This window comes from Rhinoderma darwinii, chromosome 11 (genome assembly GCF_050947455.1).
Source record: "Rhinoderma darwinii isolate aRhiDar2 chromosome 11, aRhiDar2.hap1, whole genome shotgun sequence".
Taxonomy (NCBI): domain Eukaryota; kingdom Metazoa; phylum Chordata; class Amphibia; order Anura; family Rhinodermatidae; genus Rhinoderma; species Rhinoderma darwinii.
The window spans coordinates 76136410-76158152 of NC_134697.1; the positions used below are offsets into that span (position 1 = coordinate 76136410).

At 44.9% G+C, this 21743-nt stretch overlaps 1 protein-coding gene and 2 non-coding genes across 3 annotated transcripts; all 3 read left to right on the plus strand.

The window, feature by feature from the left end:
* The first annotated feature begins 74 nt into the window (after positions 1–74).
* On the plus strand, positions 75–17372 carry LOC142663255 (mitochondrial import inner membrane translocase subunit Tim23). The gene is made up of 7 exons (XM_075841760.1): positions 75–326; positions 1478–1536; positions 4478–4571; positions 6530–6614; positions 8373–8431; positions 9081–9191; positions 16879–17372. The coding sequence occupies exons 1-7, from the start codon at positions 230–232 to the stop codon at positions 16992–16994; spliced, it is 621 nt and encodes a 206-aa protein (XP_075697875.1). The 5' UTR covers positions 75–229; the 3' UTR covers positions 16995–17372.
* On the plus strand, positions 6181–6381 carry LOC142664220 (small nucleolar RNA SNORA74). Its single transcript, XR_012851230.1, has one exon. It is a non-coding gene; the product is annotated as a small nucleolar RNA SNORA74 (small nucleolar RNA).
* LOC142664219 (small nucleolar RNA SNORA74) lies at positions 7356–7558 on the plus strand. Its single transcript, XR_012851229.1, has one exon. It is a non-coding gene; the product is annotated as a small nucleolar RNA SNORA74 (small nucleolar RNA).
* Positions 17373–21743: the final 4371 nt, after the last annotated feature.

Sequence of the window (21743 nt, forward strand, 5' to 3'; positions counted from 1 at the left end):
CCTGCGCATTTAGCACTTTGGAGCCAATTGCTGTCAGTGCGGGGTACGCGGAAGAAACAACCCAGAAGCAAAAGTAACACCCAGAGACAGTAGCCGTAAAGCTCAGAAAGTGTCGTGAAACAGGAACTGGAAGAAAAGAAGGTCGGGAAACCGGAAACGCTCTCTTTAACGGCTGCTCTGGAGAGGTCACGGAGGGGACTGCGAGACACGAGGCCGATCTCTTTGAGAGATGGACTCGAACAACCACCCCGGTGGCCGTGGGGGACTTGGAAGCATCTTTGGAGGATCCCCCGGGTATTCTCAGTCCGACCTGGCTGGCGTGCCGTGTAAGTATATGAGGAGACTTGAGTTCTGCACGGATCACGTGGCAATCCACGACTGCCCCTGTACCGGCAATCCATTCACCATAGTGATTCCGTGATCCAGACCCATCAGAATGCCTGATGTCTGACCAATCACACCAGTCATCATACCCTTGTGCCCTTGAGGTTTCGGTTACATTCTGTGTGTTTTTTTTTTTTTTTATTTCTATTGGCATCAGCCTTTTCCCTAAATGAAATGGCTGATAACAGAGACCAATATCATTTATTCAACTGCACAACCAATGATTTATGTCCCTTTCATCTGACCCGTGCGCCTGTGATCACATGAATAATCCCGCCATACTCACAAGACCTCCCCATCAGGCGCATTCATCCAAAAGGTTCATTACATTGGGGATAGGGAGCCTCGCCGCGGTCATGCGCTCCTTACTGCGGGTCATCTCACGTGGCAACAAGGTATTGGGCGTGTTAATATCCACCGTGCTCGATCCATTACCTCCGTGGGGCACTCCCCGTACTCATCAGATGCGTTCCAAACACCGTCCTGGGGTCTAATATTCTGTTTCCTAGAAAGTATCAGCAGCTCGAGCTGCCGGGATGGGGTCGTTGTAGGGGAAGGTTTTTGTCAGTGGTTTTGGCAATTACTGCATAAGGCTATGTTCACACGGAGTATTTTGGGGGAGGAATATCTGCCTCAAAATTCCGTTTGGAACTTTGAGGCAGATATTCCTCTCCCTGCACGCTGATTTTTGCGGTGATTTTCGCGCCGTTTTTCGCCTGCGCCATTGAGTGCCGCGGGCATAAAACAGCGAGAAATACGCTTTCTCCTGCCTCCCATTGAAGTCAATGGGAGGTCAGAGGCGGAAGCGCCCGATGATAGGGCATGTCGCTTCTTTTTCCCGCGAGGCAGTTTTACTGCTCGCGGGAAAAAGACGCCGACGCCTCCCATTGAAATCAATGGGAGGCGTTCTCGGGCTGGTTTTGCCGAGTTTTGCGACGCGGTTTCCGCGTCAAAAAACTCGGCAAAATACCCCGTGTGAACATAGCCTAAGATTTCTGGCCGATCCTCCGTATCTATATGGGCAGCTGAGGACGATGCTTGATAAGACCACTGTATAGAAATGACCCCTCCGTTTTTTTAAATCTCATTTCAGTATCCGGGATGAGCCCTCTTTCACCGTATTTAAACGTTGATCCACGGTATTTAGTACAGGTAAGTGTTCACACAATGTTCCCTATCCCATAATTGTATGTTTCCAGGATCTGTCCAACCAACTAATGACCAGTTGTCTGGATTGTAGCGAGTTTTCCTGTACTAAGGCTGAGTTCACATTGTGTGTTTTTGTTGTGTTTTTTATTCCCTCAATCGGAGTCTACCAACCAAAACAAAACGCGTGTTAACCGCTTAGGCTTTATTCATATCTGCATTGGGGTTCTGTCTGCATTGGGGTTCTGTTGCGTTCCGTCAGGGGAACCCATGAACACAAACCATAATTCTTCATTACCGTTGATTTTAATGGTATCGCATCCAGTGCTAATGGTTTCCATTTGTCTCCATTCCGTAAGATTTCATTTTTTTTTTAGTCGACTTCGCTATTGATTCCGTCTGAAAAACGGAAACCTTATTAAGCAGACAAACGGAAACCACTAGCCATGGAAGCGACACATTGAAAGCAATGGTAATGCGAACGGAAAAGTACAAAAATAAAAACTATAAAAAGTAAAAAATAATCCTCCTTTACCCCTTTTTCCCCCCTGAAGTAAAAAATAAGGATGATTGGCAATGCAGCGTTCATAACGTCCAAACTATTAGAATAAAACATTATTTTATCCTGCAGGGCGAATGCCAGAAAATGAAATACAAATTGCCAACATTTTTAGCGGCCAAAAATTGGAAAATGACCGTTCGACCTGCAAAAAAATAAGCCGAATATGACGACACAAAACAATTTTACTTGCATTTTTTTTTCTCCTAAAAGCAGAAAATCCTAAAAATTAACTATATGGTACAATAAATGGTGCTGTGAGAAACTACTACTTGTCCGGCAAAGAACGAGTCCTCGTGCGGCCCTGCCGACAGAAAAAAAAGTCATGCCCTCTTGAAGATTGGGAGGGAAAAACAAATTCCTGTGGTGGCAAGGGGTTAAAAACGAAGCTAGCCTAAGGAGTAACGGGTGACTTCACTGGCTTCTCCCTTAACCCGAAACATCAGTAACCAAATATTAGACGTCTACAAATCCCCCCCCCGACCTTTCCCTTCAGAAGAACCTTCACTGGAGCGCGATCTGGCGCTTCTCCTAAATTTGATCTGGTCTCAAGGAAAGAAAACCCCTTAAAGAGGCTCTGTCACCTCATTATAAGTGCCCTATCTCCTACATAAGGAGATCGGCGCTGTAATGTAGGTGACAGTGATGCTTTTTATTTAATAAACGATCTGTTTTCACCACTTTATTAGCGATTTTAGATTTATGCTAATGAGTTGCTTAATGCCCAAGTGGGCGTGTTTTTACTTTAGACCAAGTGGGCGTTGTACAGAGGAGTGTATGACGCTGACCAATCAGCCTCATGCACTCCTCTCCATTCATTCATAGCACATAGGGATCCTGTTAGATCGCTATGTGCTATCTTATACTAACACATTAACGATACTGAAGTGTTTAGACAGTGAATAGACATTCCACGGGATGTCTATTCACAATCTCTGCACTTCATTACTCTGTCTGTGGTTGTTACAGCAGAGGAAGCGTGATCTCGTGAGATCTCGCTGTAATTGACAGGTTACAACGAGATTACGCTTCCTCTGCTGTAAGTACCACAGAAACAGTAACTAAGTGCAGAGATTGTGAATAGACATCCCGTGGAATGTCTATTCACTGTCTAAACACTTCAGTATTGTTAATGTGTTAGTATAAGACAGCACATAAGGATCTAGCAGGATCCCTATGCGCTGAGTAAATGAATGGAGAGAAGTGCATGACACTGATTGGTCACTGATTGGTCAGCGTCATACACTCCTCTGTACAACGCCCACTTGGTGTAAAGTGAAAATACGCCCACTTGGGCATTAAAGGAACAGTGTCATCACAAATTATTTTTTTATATGTTAAAGATGTTAGTGCTTTATTAAAAACGTTTATATTCATTTGTGTGTTTGTGTTTTACTTTTTTTTATTTTTACACTTTTTCTTCCCTATGGGGGCTGCCATTTTTTGTTCCATTTCTGTCTGTGTCGATTAACGACACAGACAGACATGGAATACGGCAGCCACAGTCCCATAGGGACTGCGAACGGCTCCCGTCCCATTGACTTCAGTGTACGGCGTCTGTGTGGGAACTGCGCATGCGCCGCTCCCACACAGTCCAATTCGAAATTGGCGCCGTCCGGCGCCATTTTCCTGTGGACCGGAAGTCGCGGCCGGACAGTAATATTACTACTTCCGGTCGCGGCTTCCGGATTTGTGCACTTGGACCAGCGGCAGCAAACGGAGCGGACGGGCCGGAGTGAGCCGCGGCGGCAGGAGCAGGTAAGAGATTTCAATGTATGTTCGTGTTTGTGTGTGTTTACTACTGTATGTAAACCTACTACACTGTGTTGGCTCAAAAAATGGCGACACACAGCGTAGGAGGTTACACCGTTCAAACCCCTCGTTTATCCCGGCACTAGCCAGGATAAAGGAGGGGGGGATGCTGAGAGCTCACTAGAGCGAGGGCTTTTAACCCATTGTTGCAATGCTGCAATTTTGGGAATAGCTCCATCTAGTGACCAAAAATGGGTAGTATTATAAATTAGAATTAATTTATAATATTTCCTGACTATTTCCTGACTCGTGAAAAAAATAAAAAAAATTTGAACAATGTTTAATCACCCACACACTAAATGTTTAATTTTTTTAAAAAAAACATGTTTTTCTGGCAACACATTCCCTTTAAGCAACTCATTAGCATAAATCTAAAATCGCTAATAAAGTGGTAAAAATCGTTTTTCTAAATAAAAAGCACTGCTGTCACCTACATTATAGCGCCGATCTCCTTATGTAGGTGACAGGGCACTTATAATGTGGTGACAGAATCTTTAAGATTAAAAAAAAATTGTTTTTTCCTAAATGACGTTGGACGAGGCCGCCCCTCAGGTTGTTTTGTCTGTTGTTCTGTAGGATACAGATGAATTTATTTTACCTACTGGAGCTAATAAGACTCGTGGCAGATTTGAGCTGGCATTTTTCACTATTGGAGGCTGCTGTATGACAGGTTTGTGTTATTTCTGTAGTTGTTAGAAAACATCCCCCTAAATTCTGAAGAAACTTCTAAAGAAGTAATGAATTGTCGTTAAAAGAACAAGTTTATGTGAATATTTTTTATTTTTTTCACTTTTAAAGGGTCCTACCGGTTGTAGAGAGTAAAGCAAAGTCATTATGCAGTGAAAAGATAGGCATTTAGAATATCCTGTGTATCGATTCCTCGTGGTTTTGTAGGTTTCTACTTGGTATCGTTGTTTACTTCCAGGGGGTGGAAATCTGTCTTGGTCATGTGATGGACACACTGGTGCGTTACAGTATTGTTATCAGAACTCTGCCCTGTAATGATCTGGGCGCCTGTGTGATCATCACGTGACCAGGAGAGGTTTTCATCCTTGGGAAGTAAACCATGAAAATTCCTGCCGAGTGACTGCAAGCAGAGATCTTGAAAGCAGTGATACAGAAACTATGTTAAAAAAATTGTATAACTTTTAAATTATGCCATGAATACCCCTTTAAGAAAACCTCAGGGATAGTGTCTCCAGTGCACTCCTTCCTCTCTTTACCCAAGAGCAGCAGTAAATGGTATATAAACATTCAACAAACTTCTGTCATGTCATAGTGACATGTCAGAAGTTCTGATTGGTGAGGGTCCGAGCACTGAGACCCTCACTGCTCTCTAAAATGAAGCTCTAGAAGGTCTCGTGTGAGCGCTCAGCCGCTTTGTTTCTGTTCGGCTTTTTCCGGAAGTAATTGTATCGGTGTACGGACTCAATAGAAAGTTTATGATCCCGTACTCCGATACATCGGCTTTCCGGAAAAAGCCGAACAGACACGAAGCAGCTGAGCGCTCACATGAGGCCTTCTAGAGCTTCATTTTAGAGATCGGTGGGGGTCTCAGTGCTCGGACCCCCACCAATCAGAACTTTGACTTGTCTCTGACATGTCAGACGTTTGTTACCCTTTAGAGAAAGACAAACCCTTAAAGTAATACTCCGAGGAACACTGAGCTGAGACTTTTATCTCCAAAATGTGTATGTGACAACCGGGGATGCTGCGTCAGACACGGTAGTCGCGTTACCCGCCGCCCTGTCTGATGCTGCATCTTTTACCGTTCCTTGCAAATTTCAGCTGGAGATGTCCTAGCTCTGGGACATTTATGGCCTATCCACAGCGCTGCTCGGCTGTCCGGTAACTTCCACAGAACATAATGAAGAGAGCTGCGCGCGTACGTGGCCACCTCTCCACATAGTCCCTGTCTGGGATCGGCCGTTGTGTCACCAGGTGGGATGGGTGTTTGGGTAACCCCCTTTCTCAATATAGGTGCTGGAACCTGCAGGTGTCAGACATTTATGGCAATCCTGTGGATATTCCACTTGGGTGGCCATACACCTAATGATGTGACCAGAAAAGACAATGTTCACTATTATTCCGATCTGTTACTAAAACGTTCCGACTGATGAGATTCAGATTTATGGGTCAGAACGCTTTGCCTGAATGTCCCCACCGCAGCTGTTTCCTCACCAGCACAGTCCTGGAAACCACGTGAACTCCTACGAAGAAAGAGAAAAACCTTCCGAAATCTTTGTCAGAGTGAACGGTGTATGTAATAGTTGTGCCTCGCCAGTGGTAGTCAGCTGTCCAGTGCCCCCCATGCCTGTGACTGTGTTACACTGCTGGCAGATAAAGTCACTACTACCTCATGCTGGTGCCCAGCTTTGCCGTTCTGGTGACGTGTCGCACCGGCATTTAGTGGTGTTGTGATTCCTCGAGAGTGCGCCACGCGGGATCTTCCGTTTGGTGCTAGTCTGGAATTACACAGATCTTTCCTGAGCTGTAGTTCTTGTACAGGGCTATGCTCTTATATAGAAGATTACTGGTGACCGGTCCTGTAGCCGCACACTCTATATACTGTATACGCTACTCCTAGCCAATGCTGCTCTTCTAAGGAATATAATTTTTGGGTTTCAGGAGCTGCGTTTGGTGCAGTTAATGGCCTGCGTCTTGGTCTAAAGGAAACTCGGAGCATGGTGTGGTCCAAACCAAAGAATGTTCAGTAAGTAAAGACTTTATCATTGCGCATAGTGCGTGTTCTAGTCGCTGCGCTAGCACGGAGAACGCCGGCATACGAGCCGCGAATTTATATGTGCAAAGAAACCCATCCATGCGTGACCCCGAACTGGTGGATAAAGGGCTGTCCAGCGCAGCCAAGAGATAAAAATACGGTGGCGTGCATGGGTCCTAGATTCATTTTTCTACCTGAAGCAGACCTTATGGGCAGAGTGCATATACCGCCAGCAGGTGGCAGTATTAGCACTTTGTTTCTTAGAGAATCTTTGTCCTTCAGTAAAGCTAGGAGATGTTGAACACCTATGTGTTCGCCCCTTGTTCCTGATGGACGCTGCCCGCAGTCCGGTTGCACTTGGGTATAGCTTAAACGCCATGTTATGGGGAACGGCCTGGCTCCTCGGTGTGTTGTCCTGCTGTTTCCAGACTTTGCAGCTATTCCTATGGTTCCAGCTATTATTCTAGCTGACAATCTGCAGAGCTTTGTGTATAATCTGCTCCGCTAACCTCTATATTCCCATCCTGTGCTCCACGTAAAGTATTTGATCTGTAGAAAAAGTTTATATCTCTGATAAGTTAATATAAGTTTACAATATAGATATGATCATTCACATCGCAAAGCCACTGATGTGGTACACCTCTATCGCCAGCCGTGATGAGCATAACGCGCAAATTATTACTAAGCCACGCAGGCCGTATTGTTGTTGTCAGAACGGACATAGCATTGGTTCCCAGCGGTAGTCAGCTGTCTAGCGCCATTCTACGCCTATGACCGTGTTACACTGCTGGGAGAAAAAGGCGCTGCCATCTTATACTGGATGCCACAGTCGCTGTTCTGGTGGCCGTTGGCATTGGTATCTGGCGGTGCTGTGTTTCCTTGAGAGTGCGCCAGCCCTACTCCATGAGTTTGGTGCTAGTCTGGAAACATACATTATCTCTGGGTCTAAATGGAAATCTGGTTTGGTAGAAAAAACGATTTTGTTTAACATTTATATGATATTCCGGAGTTATTGATTTTCTTGTGCGTTCGAGATGAAAAAAGATTCTATACGGCGTTTATGGTCAAGTCTGAAGCCACGGGAAGAGCTGCAGGAAAACCACGGAGCATGTGACTTCCACGTGGATTCCCCTTTACACCTCATGCACACGACCGTGCGATTGATCCGAGGAAAGACAGATCATGTCCTATCACTTCTCGGATCGGAGACTCTGATCATTTTTCACGGACCCGATTCACCTGCTAAAGTGAAGGGTGCCACTCGGATGCCGTCAAAAATGGCCGGTGTGTCACAACAGTCGTCTGCAGGAGGCGTTCAGGTTTTGCTTGCAGCGGTGGTATTTGGTTAATAAAAATGTTTAAAAAAAAATTCCTTTAATTCAGCGCCCACTGATCTGAAAATATCTCAAATCCAGCTTGTGACATAAATAATCCGCATTGGTTGTGGCACCTGCTCCCGTGGCTTCATATAGGAGTCTCACAGCACGTGGATCCAGCACACTGACCTCACCGCTGTGTATATATATATATGCATATGGTGTGGCGTTCTCCATAAACTGGCACTGTGGCCCCAGGCGTGCCAAATGATCAGTTTTAGTGGATATATAAAATGCAATTACTATATATTAGCAAAGGGATCTCCAAACTGCGAGCGCCAGCACATACGCCTGATGAGCTCGTTACATGGCATGCGCGGTTGGCTCTGGTTCTCCGTGTACATACAGTAACCTGCCGAATTGTGTCTTCTAGGATTCTGAACATGGTGACGAGGCAGGGGGCAATGTGGGCCAACACACTGGGCTCTCTAGGTAAGTGAAATGATGTGGTGTTGTAGCCAGTAGCTGTGCAGTTGTTATGGCTGTGACTGTTACACTGCTGGGAGACGGAGGCTCTTCCATGCTACCAGCTGTGGTCACGGTCCTGACGACACGTGGTCCTGGCATAAGGTGGCACAGCGCTTCCTCCAGCGTGCGCTAATCGCGTGTCTGAAGCGCTAGTATGGAAGCGCACAACACGTAACGCGCTGCTCGTCCTTCACAGAATAACACCCGGTTTTATTTGCTTGTGATCTCAAATGTTTTGCAATGGAAATGCTCCGGTACAATCACAGCTTTGCCCTGACCCTGCCACTCCACCAGCTGTGTTTGTTTTAGACTTTTATTTTATTGTACATATACTACATTCATTGCTTTCCTTGATTTTCGTGTCAAGTCCCTCTTCCTAACAAAACCCAATTTAGCGCCCCATTGTGTAGTTCATGTCCAAGTTTGTTCTAGATCGGAGCTAAAATATTAAATTACATGATTACTAATTCCCTAATATTGGCTGAATTGTTCTTAGAGTGAGTGTGAGTGAGTGAGTGTGTGTGTGTGTGTGTGTGAGTGTGTGTTCATTCTCTAGCTCGTAATGCAATACACTAATATTTTGGTGTCCTCTTTTACTATCCCGCTGTCTTAGCGTTACTCTACAGCGCCTCTGGTGTGATCATAGAGAAGTCCCGAGGAGCAGAAGACGACCTCAATACTGTGGCTGCTGGCACGATGACCGGGATGTTGTACAAAGCCACAGGTGCTGTTCTCTTGGTTTTCTTAAGGGCTTGTTTGGTTTAGGAAGCCCGTCCTCATATACCGTGTTGGGGAATACACTGAAGTAACAATGAGGGGTTTTCCACGTAGGACTCGCCGTATATTAGCCGGAACGGCTACAAACAATGGGGTGGATTTACTAATGTGTCTGGGCCTAGAATAAGTCCAAATCAGCCACAATTTTTCATATTTAATTTTAGAACCGATGTCTGCGCCTCTCTAGATACTAAACAAATGATCGACAGAAGAAGAGGTGGGGCTTAAAATTCATCAAAGATCCGGCGCAAATCCAGCCAAATTCTAGGAGGTATAAGGGGGAGGAAAGGGTCGGGATGCAGGTTTATCATCCAGCATGCACCAGTGTCATAAATCATTCATTTCAAGGAGCCTGGACTGCAAAATGCCGCCGTAATAAGACCGGTCCTATCTTTTTGCGGTCCAGGCAATGCACGGACCCGTAGAAATGAATGCGACCAATTTGCAAGTGAATTGCAACCGCAAAAACACATTTGTGTGCACGAGGCCTAAAACGTAGAAAGCTTCGTAGACCTGCCAGTGTATTTTGCTCTGGAGATTGTGCACTTCAAGCAATACACCGGCAGCCCATTGATTTCAACTTGTAATGGTTCATTTCACCTCTGGCGGCTCTGAATGGTTGCTGAACACTTGATGCCAGGTGCCTCACTGGATTACAGCAGGTTGCTGGGCATCTCAGGACGGCAGCTCTGCTCTTAGACAAGTGAGCAGAGCTGCAATAACCCAGCCGTGCCGTTATGCAATGCACGGAGCCATCTGCTTCCAGCACCGACCACTGCATAACATAAAAAAAACAACATACTTACCCAGAACACCCTCCTTCGTGCAGTCCAGCCTCGTGGGATGAGGTATCCCATGTGACCACTGCAGCCAATCACAGGCTGCAGCGTCACATGGCCTGAAACGTTATCCAGGGAGGCCGAAGCGGGCGTCAGAGGAGGGAGGGGGTAAGTATGTGCGCTTAGTAGTTACGCAGCAGAATTTCTGTATGAAAAGTCGCACCAACGCAGATTTTTTTTATGGACGGAAAGTCCTGCGAGTTCCAGGTTGGATACGCTACGTGCTTTTTACGCAGCTTATCTGTCCCGTGGGACCCCGGCCTAATAGTGGTGACCCTGAAACTGCTGATGGTTTCTCTACTGGGCTGTGCAACTTCATTACTTCAAAACATTAATACGAAACGATCGGGTTATTTAACTTTCGTTCCTTAGTTTGCAGATGGAATGTTTTCCTGTCTTCACTTCAGTACATTTTATGTTCAGGAACGAAGCAATAGTAGCAAATTGTGGAAATAAAATGAAGAAAGATTCACTTTCTATTGTTTCTTACAAAAAGAGGAAATGAGACTTGCTGGGTTTGGTTACATAATTTCACTACAAATCTAGTTCCTGTTCAATCTCAGGGGAACTTCACTGGAAATCTTGGCCAGCAAGTAAATTGTAGCGTTTTGCGGTATAATGGCACGTACGTACTATAGGGCTGGTCTCATCACAGACCACGTATTCAGAGAGCCCTGGCAAAATCAGCTGTCCGGCTTATCGTCACCGCTGCAGCAGCTGGAGTATTCGGAGGAGGGTCATGGACGGCTCGAGTAATTCAGAGAGCTGCTGCTAGTGAATGACTCGACCCCCCGGCTCATGAAGGGGGTTCCCACGATAGAACGCCCATTTACCAAAATAGGGCGTATGAACAGAAGTCATCTGGATGGGACAACACCCTGTAACAAAATACTGGAGACCGTGATGCCCTAAACTCTGCCACGCTACCAAGTACTAGATGCGGAACACTTCTGGCATTGGGCATTGACACGGTTAAACGCATAAAGAGAAAAGACAATGGGGCAGAAATGTGAAGGCTTGTCTCATAACATCGAACTACAGTTCTCATTTTTTTTAAGGCCCTTTGGAAAATAAAATTGGCAGCCATCCGGCTTTCTATAGGCAACTCCTCCGCTTTTCCTTAGTACTAGTTTTGACAATCTACTCCGATACCTGTCAAGTAAATGTGGCTGAGCGGTAACACCTGACGTTGCCTGTGAACAAGTGTGGCGTCGTTCACGGGCAGCACTGAAGTATTAGGAGCCAGAGGGGAGAAGGGAGTTTCATTATTTATTTTTTTTAATTTTTATTTTCCATTGGGAGGGGGCGGGGGTAGTCTAACCAGGGAGGGGCAATGTAGGGGTCAAGCACGGGCCTCTGCCTTGCTACGCCCCTTAGTGATATTTATGGCAGTTGGCGTAGATTTGCACTATAATTTATGCCAGTTATCTGGCGTAAATTTATAAAAAATTTCCGGGGCTTCGGTGGCCACGCCCCCTTCCCACGGGAGTGGTGGAAAAGACGTTTTGACCCTTCTGCGACTTTACTTGGCATATATTTACTTGTCACTGAATTCCCCATAAGCTCTTTATTACTGGAGCTGTGATAAAACTGTTCTAATTATATCATTGTGTTAAATGAAGAACTTATTACAGCTTGATGGTTTTTCAATTGACATGAACTATGTTACATTTCTTATCAACCAATACAAAACTTTTTACACTATTGCAATGTCTAAGGTGTCATGAAAGGAGAATAGGGTGCAGCGTAAGCAAAATGAGTAGAGAGGGAGTTGTGCCACAGCGGCATTTACAGGGCATGTTTGTAACCACTAGTTAGAGGCTCTGTCACCAGATTATAAGTGTCCTATCTCCTACATAATGTGATCGGTGCTGTAATGTAGAGAACAGTGGTCTTTATTTTGAAAAACGATCATTTTTGAGCACGTTCAGATCTAATTAGCATAAATCTAAAATTGTTCATAATGACCAACTGGGTGTTTTTTTTACTTTTTACCAAGTGGACGTAGAAAAGAGAAGTGTATGACGCTGACCAATCAGCGTCATACACTTCTCTTCATTCATGCCCAGCATGATCCACAGCAAAGCGTGAACTCGCGAGACGGGACTTCCTCCCTCAGGTTCTTCATTGGAGCCATGGAAGACTGAACTGACATCGCCTCCATCCGCTGCAGATTTGGATAAACATCCTCGCACGGCTGGAGGCGATGTCTGTTCAGTCTTCCATGGCTCCGATGAAGAACCTAAGGGAGGAAGTCCCGTCGCAGGGTGATCTCGCGAGATCACGCTGAGCAGTGAAACAAGCTGGGCTGGAATGAAGAGAAGTGTATGACGCTGATTGGTCAGCATCATACACTTTTTACAACGCCCACTTGGTTAAAAAAACACCCAGTCGGTCATTAAGAACTAATTAGCATAAATCTAAAATTTCTCATAACTTGCTAAAAAATAAAAATCCCTTCTCTACATTACAGCGCCGATCAGATTATGCAGGAGATAGGGCACTTATAAACTGTTGACAGAACTGCTTTCTCCTAGCTAATCTGATTGGTGCGGTTACACTGACAAGTGGGAGGTAACACCAGCGATTCTCCTGAGGTGGAGCCTCCTCACAGCCTCTGACACTGTCCTATCAGCATGAAGCTGCTTCACACAGTGTGAGAGACTGAGGGGAAAGGGGGGGGGGGGTCACTTCAAACAGCCATATCTTTGGCTGTGGACCACCTAGGACAGAAGTTCTGGTGGCATATGAAAGATGAGATTCGCAACCAGAGAGATCGCCAGTTGAAAACACAGTTGGGAATGGAAGCTGTGTACTATATGATCACATTGTGTTGCTGGGCAGAGAAGGGGAGAAGCTGTATGCTGATTGGACAGTGTCTTACAGAAAATATTACACCGTCCAGAGTGAAAAGTCACCTATTTGGCTATTAGATCTACATTAGAATATTTCGAAAAATGCTCAGAACTTTGGAAATGATAAACCTTTTGGGACACCATTTACACTGCAGTTATCCGCAGCATAGCACCTATTAGATTAGTTAGGAGATGGGGAATTATTAACTAGTGACAGTCTTAAAGAGGCTCTGTCACCAGATTTTGCAACCCCTATCTCCTATTGCAGCAGATCGGCGCTGCAATGTAGATAACAGTAAAGTTTTTTTTGTTTTTTTTTCAAAAACGAGCATTTTTGGCCAAGTTATGACCATTTTTATATTTATGCAAATGAGCCTTAAGTACATCTGGGCGTGTTTAAAGTAAAAGTCCAACTGGGTGTGTATTGTGTGCGTACATCTGGGCGTTTTTACTAGCTGGGTGTTGTGAATGGGAGTGTATGATGCTGACGAATCAGCATCATCCACTTCTATTCACAACGCCCAGCTTTTGGCAGTGCAGACACACAGCGTGTTCTCGAGAGATCACGCTATGACGTCACTTCCTGCCCCAGGTCCTGCATCGTGTCGGACGAGCGAGGACACATCGGCACCAGAGGCTACATCGACTTACCTGCAAACGCCGATGCTGCTGCAGAATCAACTGTAGCCTCTGTCGCCTGGTGCCGATGTGTCCTCGCTCGTCCGACACGATGCAGGACCTGGGGCAGGAAGTGACGTCACAGCGTGATCTCTCGAGAACACGCTGTGTGTCTGTGCACTGCCAGAAGCTGGGTGGTAACGAAGAGAAGTGGATGATGCTGATTCATCAGCATCATACACTCCTAGTCACAACGCCCAGCTAGTAAAAGAAGTAAACACGCCCCGATGTACGCACATAATACACGCCCAGTTGTACTTTAACTTTAAACACGCCCAGATGTACTTTAGAAAGCCTCATTTGCATAAATATAAAAATGGTCATAACTTGGCCAAAAATGCTCGTTTTTTAAAATAATAAAAACGTTACTGTAATCTACATTGCAGCGCCTATCTGCTGCAATAGCAGATAGGGGTTGCAAAATCTGGTGACAGAGCCTCTTTAACTACAGCTAAGGAATCTGAATTTGATCTTGGGCGGGTTGACAATGGGGGCGATGAAAGCAAAATTAGTGCAAGGGAAATGTAGAGCAGTTGCCCATAGCAACCAATCAGATATCCACGCTCCTTTTTCAGCGGACCGTTTAAAAAATAAATAAATACATTTCTAATCTACCCCAATGTTTAATAGTACAATCAATATGCAGATATAATATGCAGATATAACAATAACGACAAGAGGAACACTATAAGGGGGGATTCACACGAGCATGTATTCGGTCCGTGCGGGCCGCGTGGTTTTCATGCGCCACGCACAGACCAATACAAGTCTATGGGGCAGTACAGACAGTCCGTTCTTTTTGCGCAGCGTTTGTCAGCTGCGCAAAAAGCGCGACAGGTTCAATATCTCCGCGTATTTCGCGCATCACGCACCCATTGAAGTCAATGGGTGCGTGAAAACCACGCAGGTCGCACTTCCGTGCGAACCGACTGAAACCGCGCACCAGCTGTCAAAAGGATGAATGTAAACAGAAAAGCACCACGTGCTATTCTGTTTCCAAACATCCAAATGGAGTGTCTTTGAGATGAGCGAACCCGGACAATCGAACCGAACTTCACCGGGTTCGGCCGAACTCGTTTTGGCTGAACCCGGCAAAAAAAATTCCGGTACGCGACGTCCGGAGATAGTCACTGTCCAGGGTGCTGAAAGAGTTAAACTGTTTCAGCACCATGGACAGTGACTACCGATCCCAATAAACATAACCTGTAAAAAAAAAACGAAGTTCTGACTTACCGATAACTCCCGGCTTCTTCCTCCAGTCTGACCTCCCGGGATGACAATTCAGTCCAAGTGACAGCTCCAGCCAATCACAGGCCAAGCACAGGCTGCAGCGGTCACATGGACTGCCGCGTCATCCAGGGAGGTGGGGCCCGATGTCAAGAGAGGCGCGTCACCAAGGCAACGGCCGGGAAGTTCTCGGTAAGTACAAACTTTTTCCTTTTTTTTTTTTTAACAGGTTGCTGTATATTGTGTTCGGCATTCACTGTCGAGGGTGCTGAAAGAGTTACTGCCGATCAAGTTAGCTCTTTCAGCACCTTGGACAGTGACGGGCGTCGACTAGCCTCATCTCTATGATGGCGGCTGCGCGAAAATCACGCAGTCGCGCATCATACATGGATGACACACGCAGCTGTCAAATGGTTTTTGCGCGCGCAAAACGCTGCGTTGTTTGTGCGCGCAAAAACGCAACGTCCGTCTGTATCTGCCCTAAGTTAAATCCAAAGATTGACAAATGGCTCCTACTGTGAAATGCAATAAATATATTTAAATGGTGTAAAGGTAAGGACAAAAGTCGCATGCAGACCTGAGTATAAGTCACCTGAATGGAAAAGCTGAGGATTTATTAAGACTGGCGTATGAAGAGTGCAGGGGTAAGAGGGGCCCACCTCTTCTTAAATTAGATGCATCTATGGCCATCTGTGCTCCTGAAAGGGAAATCTATGCCAGTTTCTAGTAAATTTGTAGGGCTGTGCCAAACGACCCCGATCACGAAGCACCGTCCACTCTTTGGGAACTGTGGAATGGGCGGTGCAAGAGCATCATGTCGCAAATGATTTGTTTTTATGCATTTGCAACTTTTCTATACCCAAAAATTGGCTTAGAAAAGTTGCGAGTTTTCCTGGTGTTTATCATGGTCCATGTCCCTCACGTTGGCATAGGCATCGCTACGAGTGTTACTGTAGTTTGTAATGTTTGCTTCTCTGACTTCAGCAATGTGTTGGAGGCACTATGGGCACACTGGGCTGTATACTGCAGGCATTACTTCTCCAGATAAGAACATAGGGCTATCTCTGAAGCCAAGCGTTGGTCTGTCAGGATGAGATAACGTTTCGTGTAGGGAGACGCCCTGAGTTATTGCACTTTCACTGTTAAAATATAATGAAAATGTTGAGTAACTTTGTAAATATTCTGCTTTACGGTTGTTGGATTAATTTTCTAGTCGTGTTCTCCATTCGTATACTATACATAGATGTTTTCAATACTTGATGGAAAGCAGTTTAGGTGATGTCAACATCTGCGTGCGAAGCAACGAAAATACCGGATACCAATGAAGACGACGGGACCGATTGACTTTAATTGGTTCTGTCAGGGTGGCCGTGGTTTTGCTGGAAGCATTAGTGCAGCATGCTGCGCTATTGTTTATTTTGGGTGGAATCTGCGATGGAGGCTCCTAACAGAGAGCAGATGTGAACAGGGCCATAGCTCCATTCTCCTGGCTGATGTGTGCAGCATAGTTCTAACTGTAACCACCCACAATGCACTGCGGTCTCCGCTGTCTACACAATCTACTTTTCAGTCTGATCTGCCACTAAAATAAGGCTCTGTTCACATCTGCGTAGTTCCGTTGAAAAATGCCAAAGGAAATAGTTCAGCATAAAATGACAGACACCCTCACAAAAATCCAACGGGTCTGGCTCTCCCGTACTTCTGCTCTCATAAAGAAACGGAAAAACTTCTGTTTTTCGCATTTTTGTGTATTTCTTTGGCGTCAGTTCTGGTTTTTTCTTACCGCGCCAACTCTATGGCATTTTTTTTCTTGCGTTTTTCCCATAGCCTTCTCTATAGGTCTTGAAAAACTATGGGAAAAACGCATGTTTTAAATATAAAGAATAAAAAAAAAAGGCCAACATAGAAGTCCTTGCAATTCCAAACCTTAAAAAAACAAAAATAGTGCGTGTGAAGGTCTTCTGTGTTCTTTTATACAATTCTGTATTCTTTTTATTTTTTTACAAGTCTGATTTTTTTCCTTTTTCCTCTACAGCTGGATTACGTGGCGTTGTCCGTGGCGGACTTGCCGGTCTGGCTCTGAGCAGCGTCTACGCTTTATATAACAACTGGGACCATATTAAAGGCTCTTCCACGCGGCTTTCGTTATAAAGACACAGTCTATACAATGAACTGCACTTTGTCCTTCTGGATGTCTTGTCGGAGCCCTGGACTGAATAAATGACCGGTCCAGGTTTAGGATTTTGTCAGTGCTTGAGAACTTTGTTTGCGGGTGACGACGGCCACGTGTGCGTCTCCTCGATCTCACGTCTCTGGGACTAGACAACAAATATTTACGACCTTAATCGCGTTTAATGATTCATTATGTTGTAATGCTGAGATTTCTGTACTTTTAAATGAAAACATGTAAAGTGAAATAGTATTTTTACTTCCCGTACTCCGTGTATTTATTCTGGTATCGCTGTGACTGTATATACTATATAGTCTCATTAAAGGCTTCACACCACTGCTGTGAGCAGAGAAAGTTCAGTGGCAATGTTTTTCTTGGCGTTTTCGCTTGTACCTGGGATAGACCTTCTGAAACACAACCTTGTTGAAATCTATTTTTGAGACATTGAACGTAGTGTCCTGTTACCATGTCCTTGCCTGCAGCAAACACCCGGGTTCAAAATTCTGGGTTTGAAGTTCAGGTGAAATGATTTGTTCATTTTGAGAAATTGTAGAGGACAATTTAGAGCAAATTTGATGTAGTTCAGGCCCAACTCCATAAGCTCTGTCCTTTATTTCCATGTCTCTTGCCGTTACAATTAAAATAATGTGTGATCCTCATTTAACCCCTTCCCCCTGCTTGCATTCTGGGCCCTAATGACCAAGCCATTTTTTAAGTTTTTCCATCGTCACATTCGAAGAGCTATAAATATTTTATTGTTGTATGAGGGCTTGTTTTTTGCGGGAAGACTTGTAGTTTTTATTGGTACCATTTGAGTAGATGCGACTTTTTTATCACTTTTTTTTTTAAGTCAGGGTTAACAGAAAACAGCAATTTTTCCATTGTTTTTTTATTTTATTTTTTACAGCGTTCACCATGCAGGTTAAATAATGTAACCGCTTTATATTCGGGGTCGTTACGGATGCGGCAATACCAAATATGAGTAACCTTTTTGCTTTATTGTGTTTTTTTTTTCTTAATAAAGCAGTTTGTAAGGGGAAAAAGTGGGTTTTTAATATTTATTTTATTTTTTTTTTTATTAACCAACTTTTTTTTTTTTTTTTACTAGTCCCACTAGGGGACTTTCATATGCGATCATCCGATCGCTATTATAATACACTGCAATACTTCTGTATTGCAGTGTATTACTGCCTGTCCGTTTAAAACTGCTAGGTCATGCCTCCGGCATGATCTAGCAGGCATTCATTCATTACAGGCAGACCTGGGGGCCTTTATTAGACACAGATACTTGGAGATCTTATCGCCGGGTGTCAGTGGGATGAGAGGGAGCTCCCTCTCTCCAAAACCACTCAGATGTGGTGCTCGCTGCTGTGCACCGCATCTGAGGGGTTAAACGGGTGAGATCGATACTAATATCGATCTCACCTGGTCGAGCTGAGAGCAGGGAGATTTCACGGCTCCCTGCTCTGTTTACTTTATTCTAATGCAGCGCCGTGGAATAGCAGCCCTGTAGAATAAAGCCCATTAATGACTGCCGTGAAAAGGCTAATCGGCGGTCATTAAGAGGTTAAAGGGTTGATCTGAGGACAAACAGTCCATATTATATATATATATATATATATATATATATATATACACACACACACACACACACACACACACACACACACACGAAATGCTACATCTTCCCTGTATACAAAACTTTTTCCCAGATGTGGCTTTCCCTGGTGACTAAGACTTTCTCGGTCAAGGATGTCATGACTATAAAGGAGTTGACTCGAAGATGAGCCTGGTGGATATTCCCCATTCGGACCTATAGACACGAAGTAGGACTCAGGACGACCCCCCCCCCCCCCCCATATTCTGAGCCAGAATGGCAAACCGCAGTGAAAGAGCAGCTTCTGTTCTGGAGGGCAGCGATTCCTCGTGATATTCTACATAGCAAATATTCAGTCTGTTGGAGATTGTCGTTTAGCCTGGCAAAACCATGCAACAGACTGGCTCCTGTTTTTTTTGTTCCGGTGATGGAACAGAAATCCCGGCGCAGATGTGAATAGAGCCTAAACTACATTTTTCCCCTGCAAAATGAGCTGTTGTCTGGGGGGTGCTGATCGCCCCAGTCACCGTGTTCTGAGAGGGGTGATCTCTAATGAGACAAATGCTTGCCACTAGAATAAGTACTAGAGAGAGGTCAGTAACCCTTTGGCATATGTGCCGCAGCTGGCACGCTGAGTTGTAAGCCCAGCAACTGCTCACCAGCCGAAACCAGGTCGCCCCCTTGGCTTGTTTAATGGCTCTAGTGAACGCAGATGTCCCCGGGGTTCCTCAGGGCCAGGGAACGCACAGCGATGGTGGGAGATTTTACTGAAGAAACAAGTGAAGTCTGTGCAGACTAGAGCAATCAATCAAGCAAGCCAAGGAGGCGGGAATGTAGACGCCAATGTCACGTACGCAGTGCATTTCTATAAAAAGCTGCTGTTGCCCCTAATACAACATACCCCTCATACTTTAAGCCATGTATGGAGTTTTTTGCAGGAGAAAAATTCCTCCTGCAAAATCTGCTCCAGGTATTTTTTGCACAGTGATTTGACAAAAATGTCTCCCACTGATTGAAATGGGGTTTTGGAAGCAGAAACCTCAAGATGGGTCATGTCTCTTTTTACCGCAAGGCGTTTTTTTCGCTCGCTGTAAGAAACCGCCTCCGCCTCATTGAAATCAATGGGAGGCATTTTCGGCCGTTTTTTGATGTTTTGCAGAGCGGTTTCCGCACCAAAAAATTCATCAAAAAAACTGTGTGACCAGGGCCTACGTGAGCTCGTCTCTGAGCGGATGTAATGTTCTCACATGAATACTATCCTGTCTCTCATGAAGCCGGCTTGTGTTCCGGTCAGTCGCCATCTATTCACCACAGATAATCATATATGCAAAGAAAGTCAGGGACAAGGCTCACGCGGAAATGTACGTTTCATTACCGGATTGCGTTACGTCACGTGCTTCAACTTGCATTCTTTCTAAATCCGCACCGTACAAGGAAAGGTTGCCGACCGTGGACTACAGCAGAGATTTCAAATAGAAAAGCCAGAAATATTTTGCCTGAAATCAAATCGATTACTTCAGTTTTCATTGTTCCAGGCACTTGTTTTTGTACGTCTCTAATTCGAGTTTCATGTCCGATCAATACAGGCAAAGGTAACCGGCGTCATTTTACCAATCTGAAGTCAAATGCATTGTCCTATTTACATGGTCAATTTAAAGGGAAGCTTCAACTTGGCCATAAACCAGTATCTGGATAATAATATAAAGAACACTTGAAATGGTTGTTGGAAATAGACAACTAGGAAGCCTTGGTAATGCCGTGACACCTTCATTAACCGGTTAGGATAAAAGGGGTTTACATGTTTTGTAATGGTGTACTATGTTTTGCAGAGGTTTATTTTTTTGCCTCTCTCAAGGGAAAGTAATGGCATAAAAAAAATGCAATAAAAACGGGTCAGAAAACAGCATTTTTTTTTTTCCATCTCTCATTGATTTTAATGCGGTTTTTGAGGCAGAAAACACCTCGGATAGGGTGTGTCGCATCTTTTTCCATTCAGTTGTTTCTCGGTTATTCCGGCTTCTTGTAACGCGGTCATCCGCACACCAACACAGGTCGTCACCCAGCTTTCCCATCTGAACCGGACGTCTGCCTCGTTCTATAGCAATCCGGGAGCAATGTATGTGCCGCTGCATAACTAGGCAGATATGCCATATAAGGCCCTGATCACACTGAGGTTTTTTGCAGGTAGAAAATTCTGCCTGGAAAAATCCACTCGGGTTTTTTTTTAAGTGGTTTTGCACCACAGGGGGTTTTTGCCACTTTTTTTTACCTCTTTCTTCAACAGGCAAAAGGAAAAAAAAGCAAGCGTTTTTTGCCATAAACCGCGGCCGTTCGCAATGTTATTTTCCATCTCTTATTTATTTCAATGGGGTTTTTGAGGCGCAAAATGCCTCGAGAGTGGGCTTGTCGCTTTTTCCCGCGCGTGACTCCACCTCCCATTGAAATCCATGGGAGGCAATTTTGGACGTTTCTTTGCAGCAGTTTCCACAGCAAAAACTGCGTAAAAAAAAAAAGCTTATAGTGGACAGGGCCTTAAAGTTCTAGAGAAAAAGGCTTAAAAGGGGGGTTTCCCCCATCAGTGACATTTATGACATATCCACAGGATGTCCTAAATGTCAGACAGATGTGGGTCCAGAAAGGGGCCCCCTAAACCCCTTTCTGCTACCGCTGGCCACTTCCTGGTTATATGGTCGGGAGTTACGATAACAGCGTAACCCGCTGAGCTGCGCTGTTTCCGTTAGTCCCATAGTAGTGAAAGGCAGTTACAGAAGCAGCGTAGCATGCGAGCTACATTGTTTCTGTAACTACCATTCAATTATATGGGATTTATGGAAACAGCGCAGCGAGTTACACGGTAGCCCAGCGAGCTACGCCGTTTCCTTCTTTTAGCTGGAGCACAGAGCACTTGAACAGGGTTTAGGGGGTCCCATTCTAGAGATAGGTGCGGGTCCCAGAGGTGGGATCCGCATCTATCTGACATATCCTGTGGATATGTCATAAATATCCCTCATGGGGAAAACCCCTTTAATATCCCATGAATCCTTTTGATTTTTCTAAATTCCCTAAAGAATCTGAATATGCTAAGCAGCGCCAGTATAAAACCGGCAGTATAATTAATAACATGCAAAAGCCA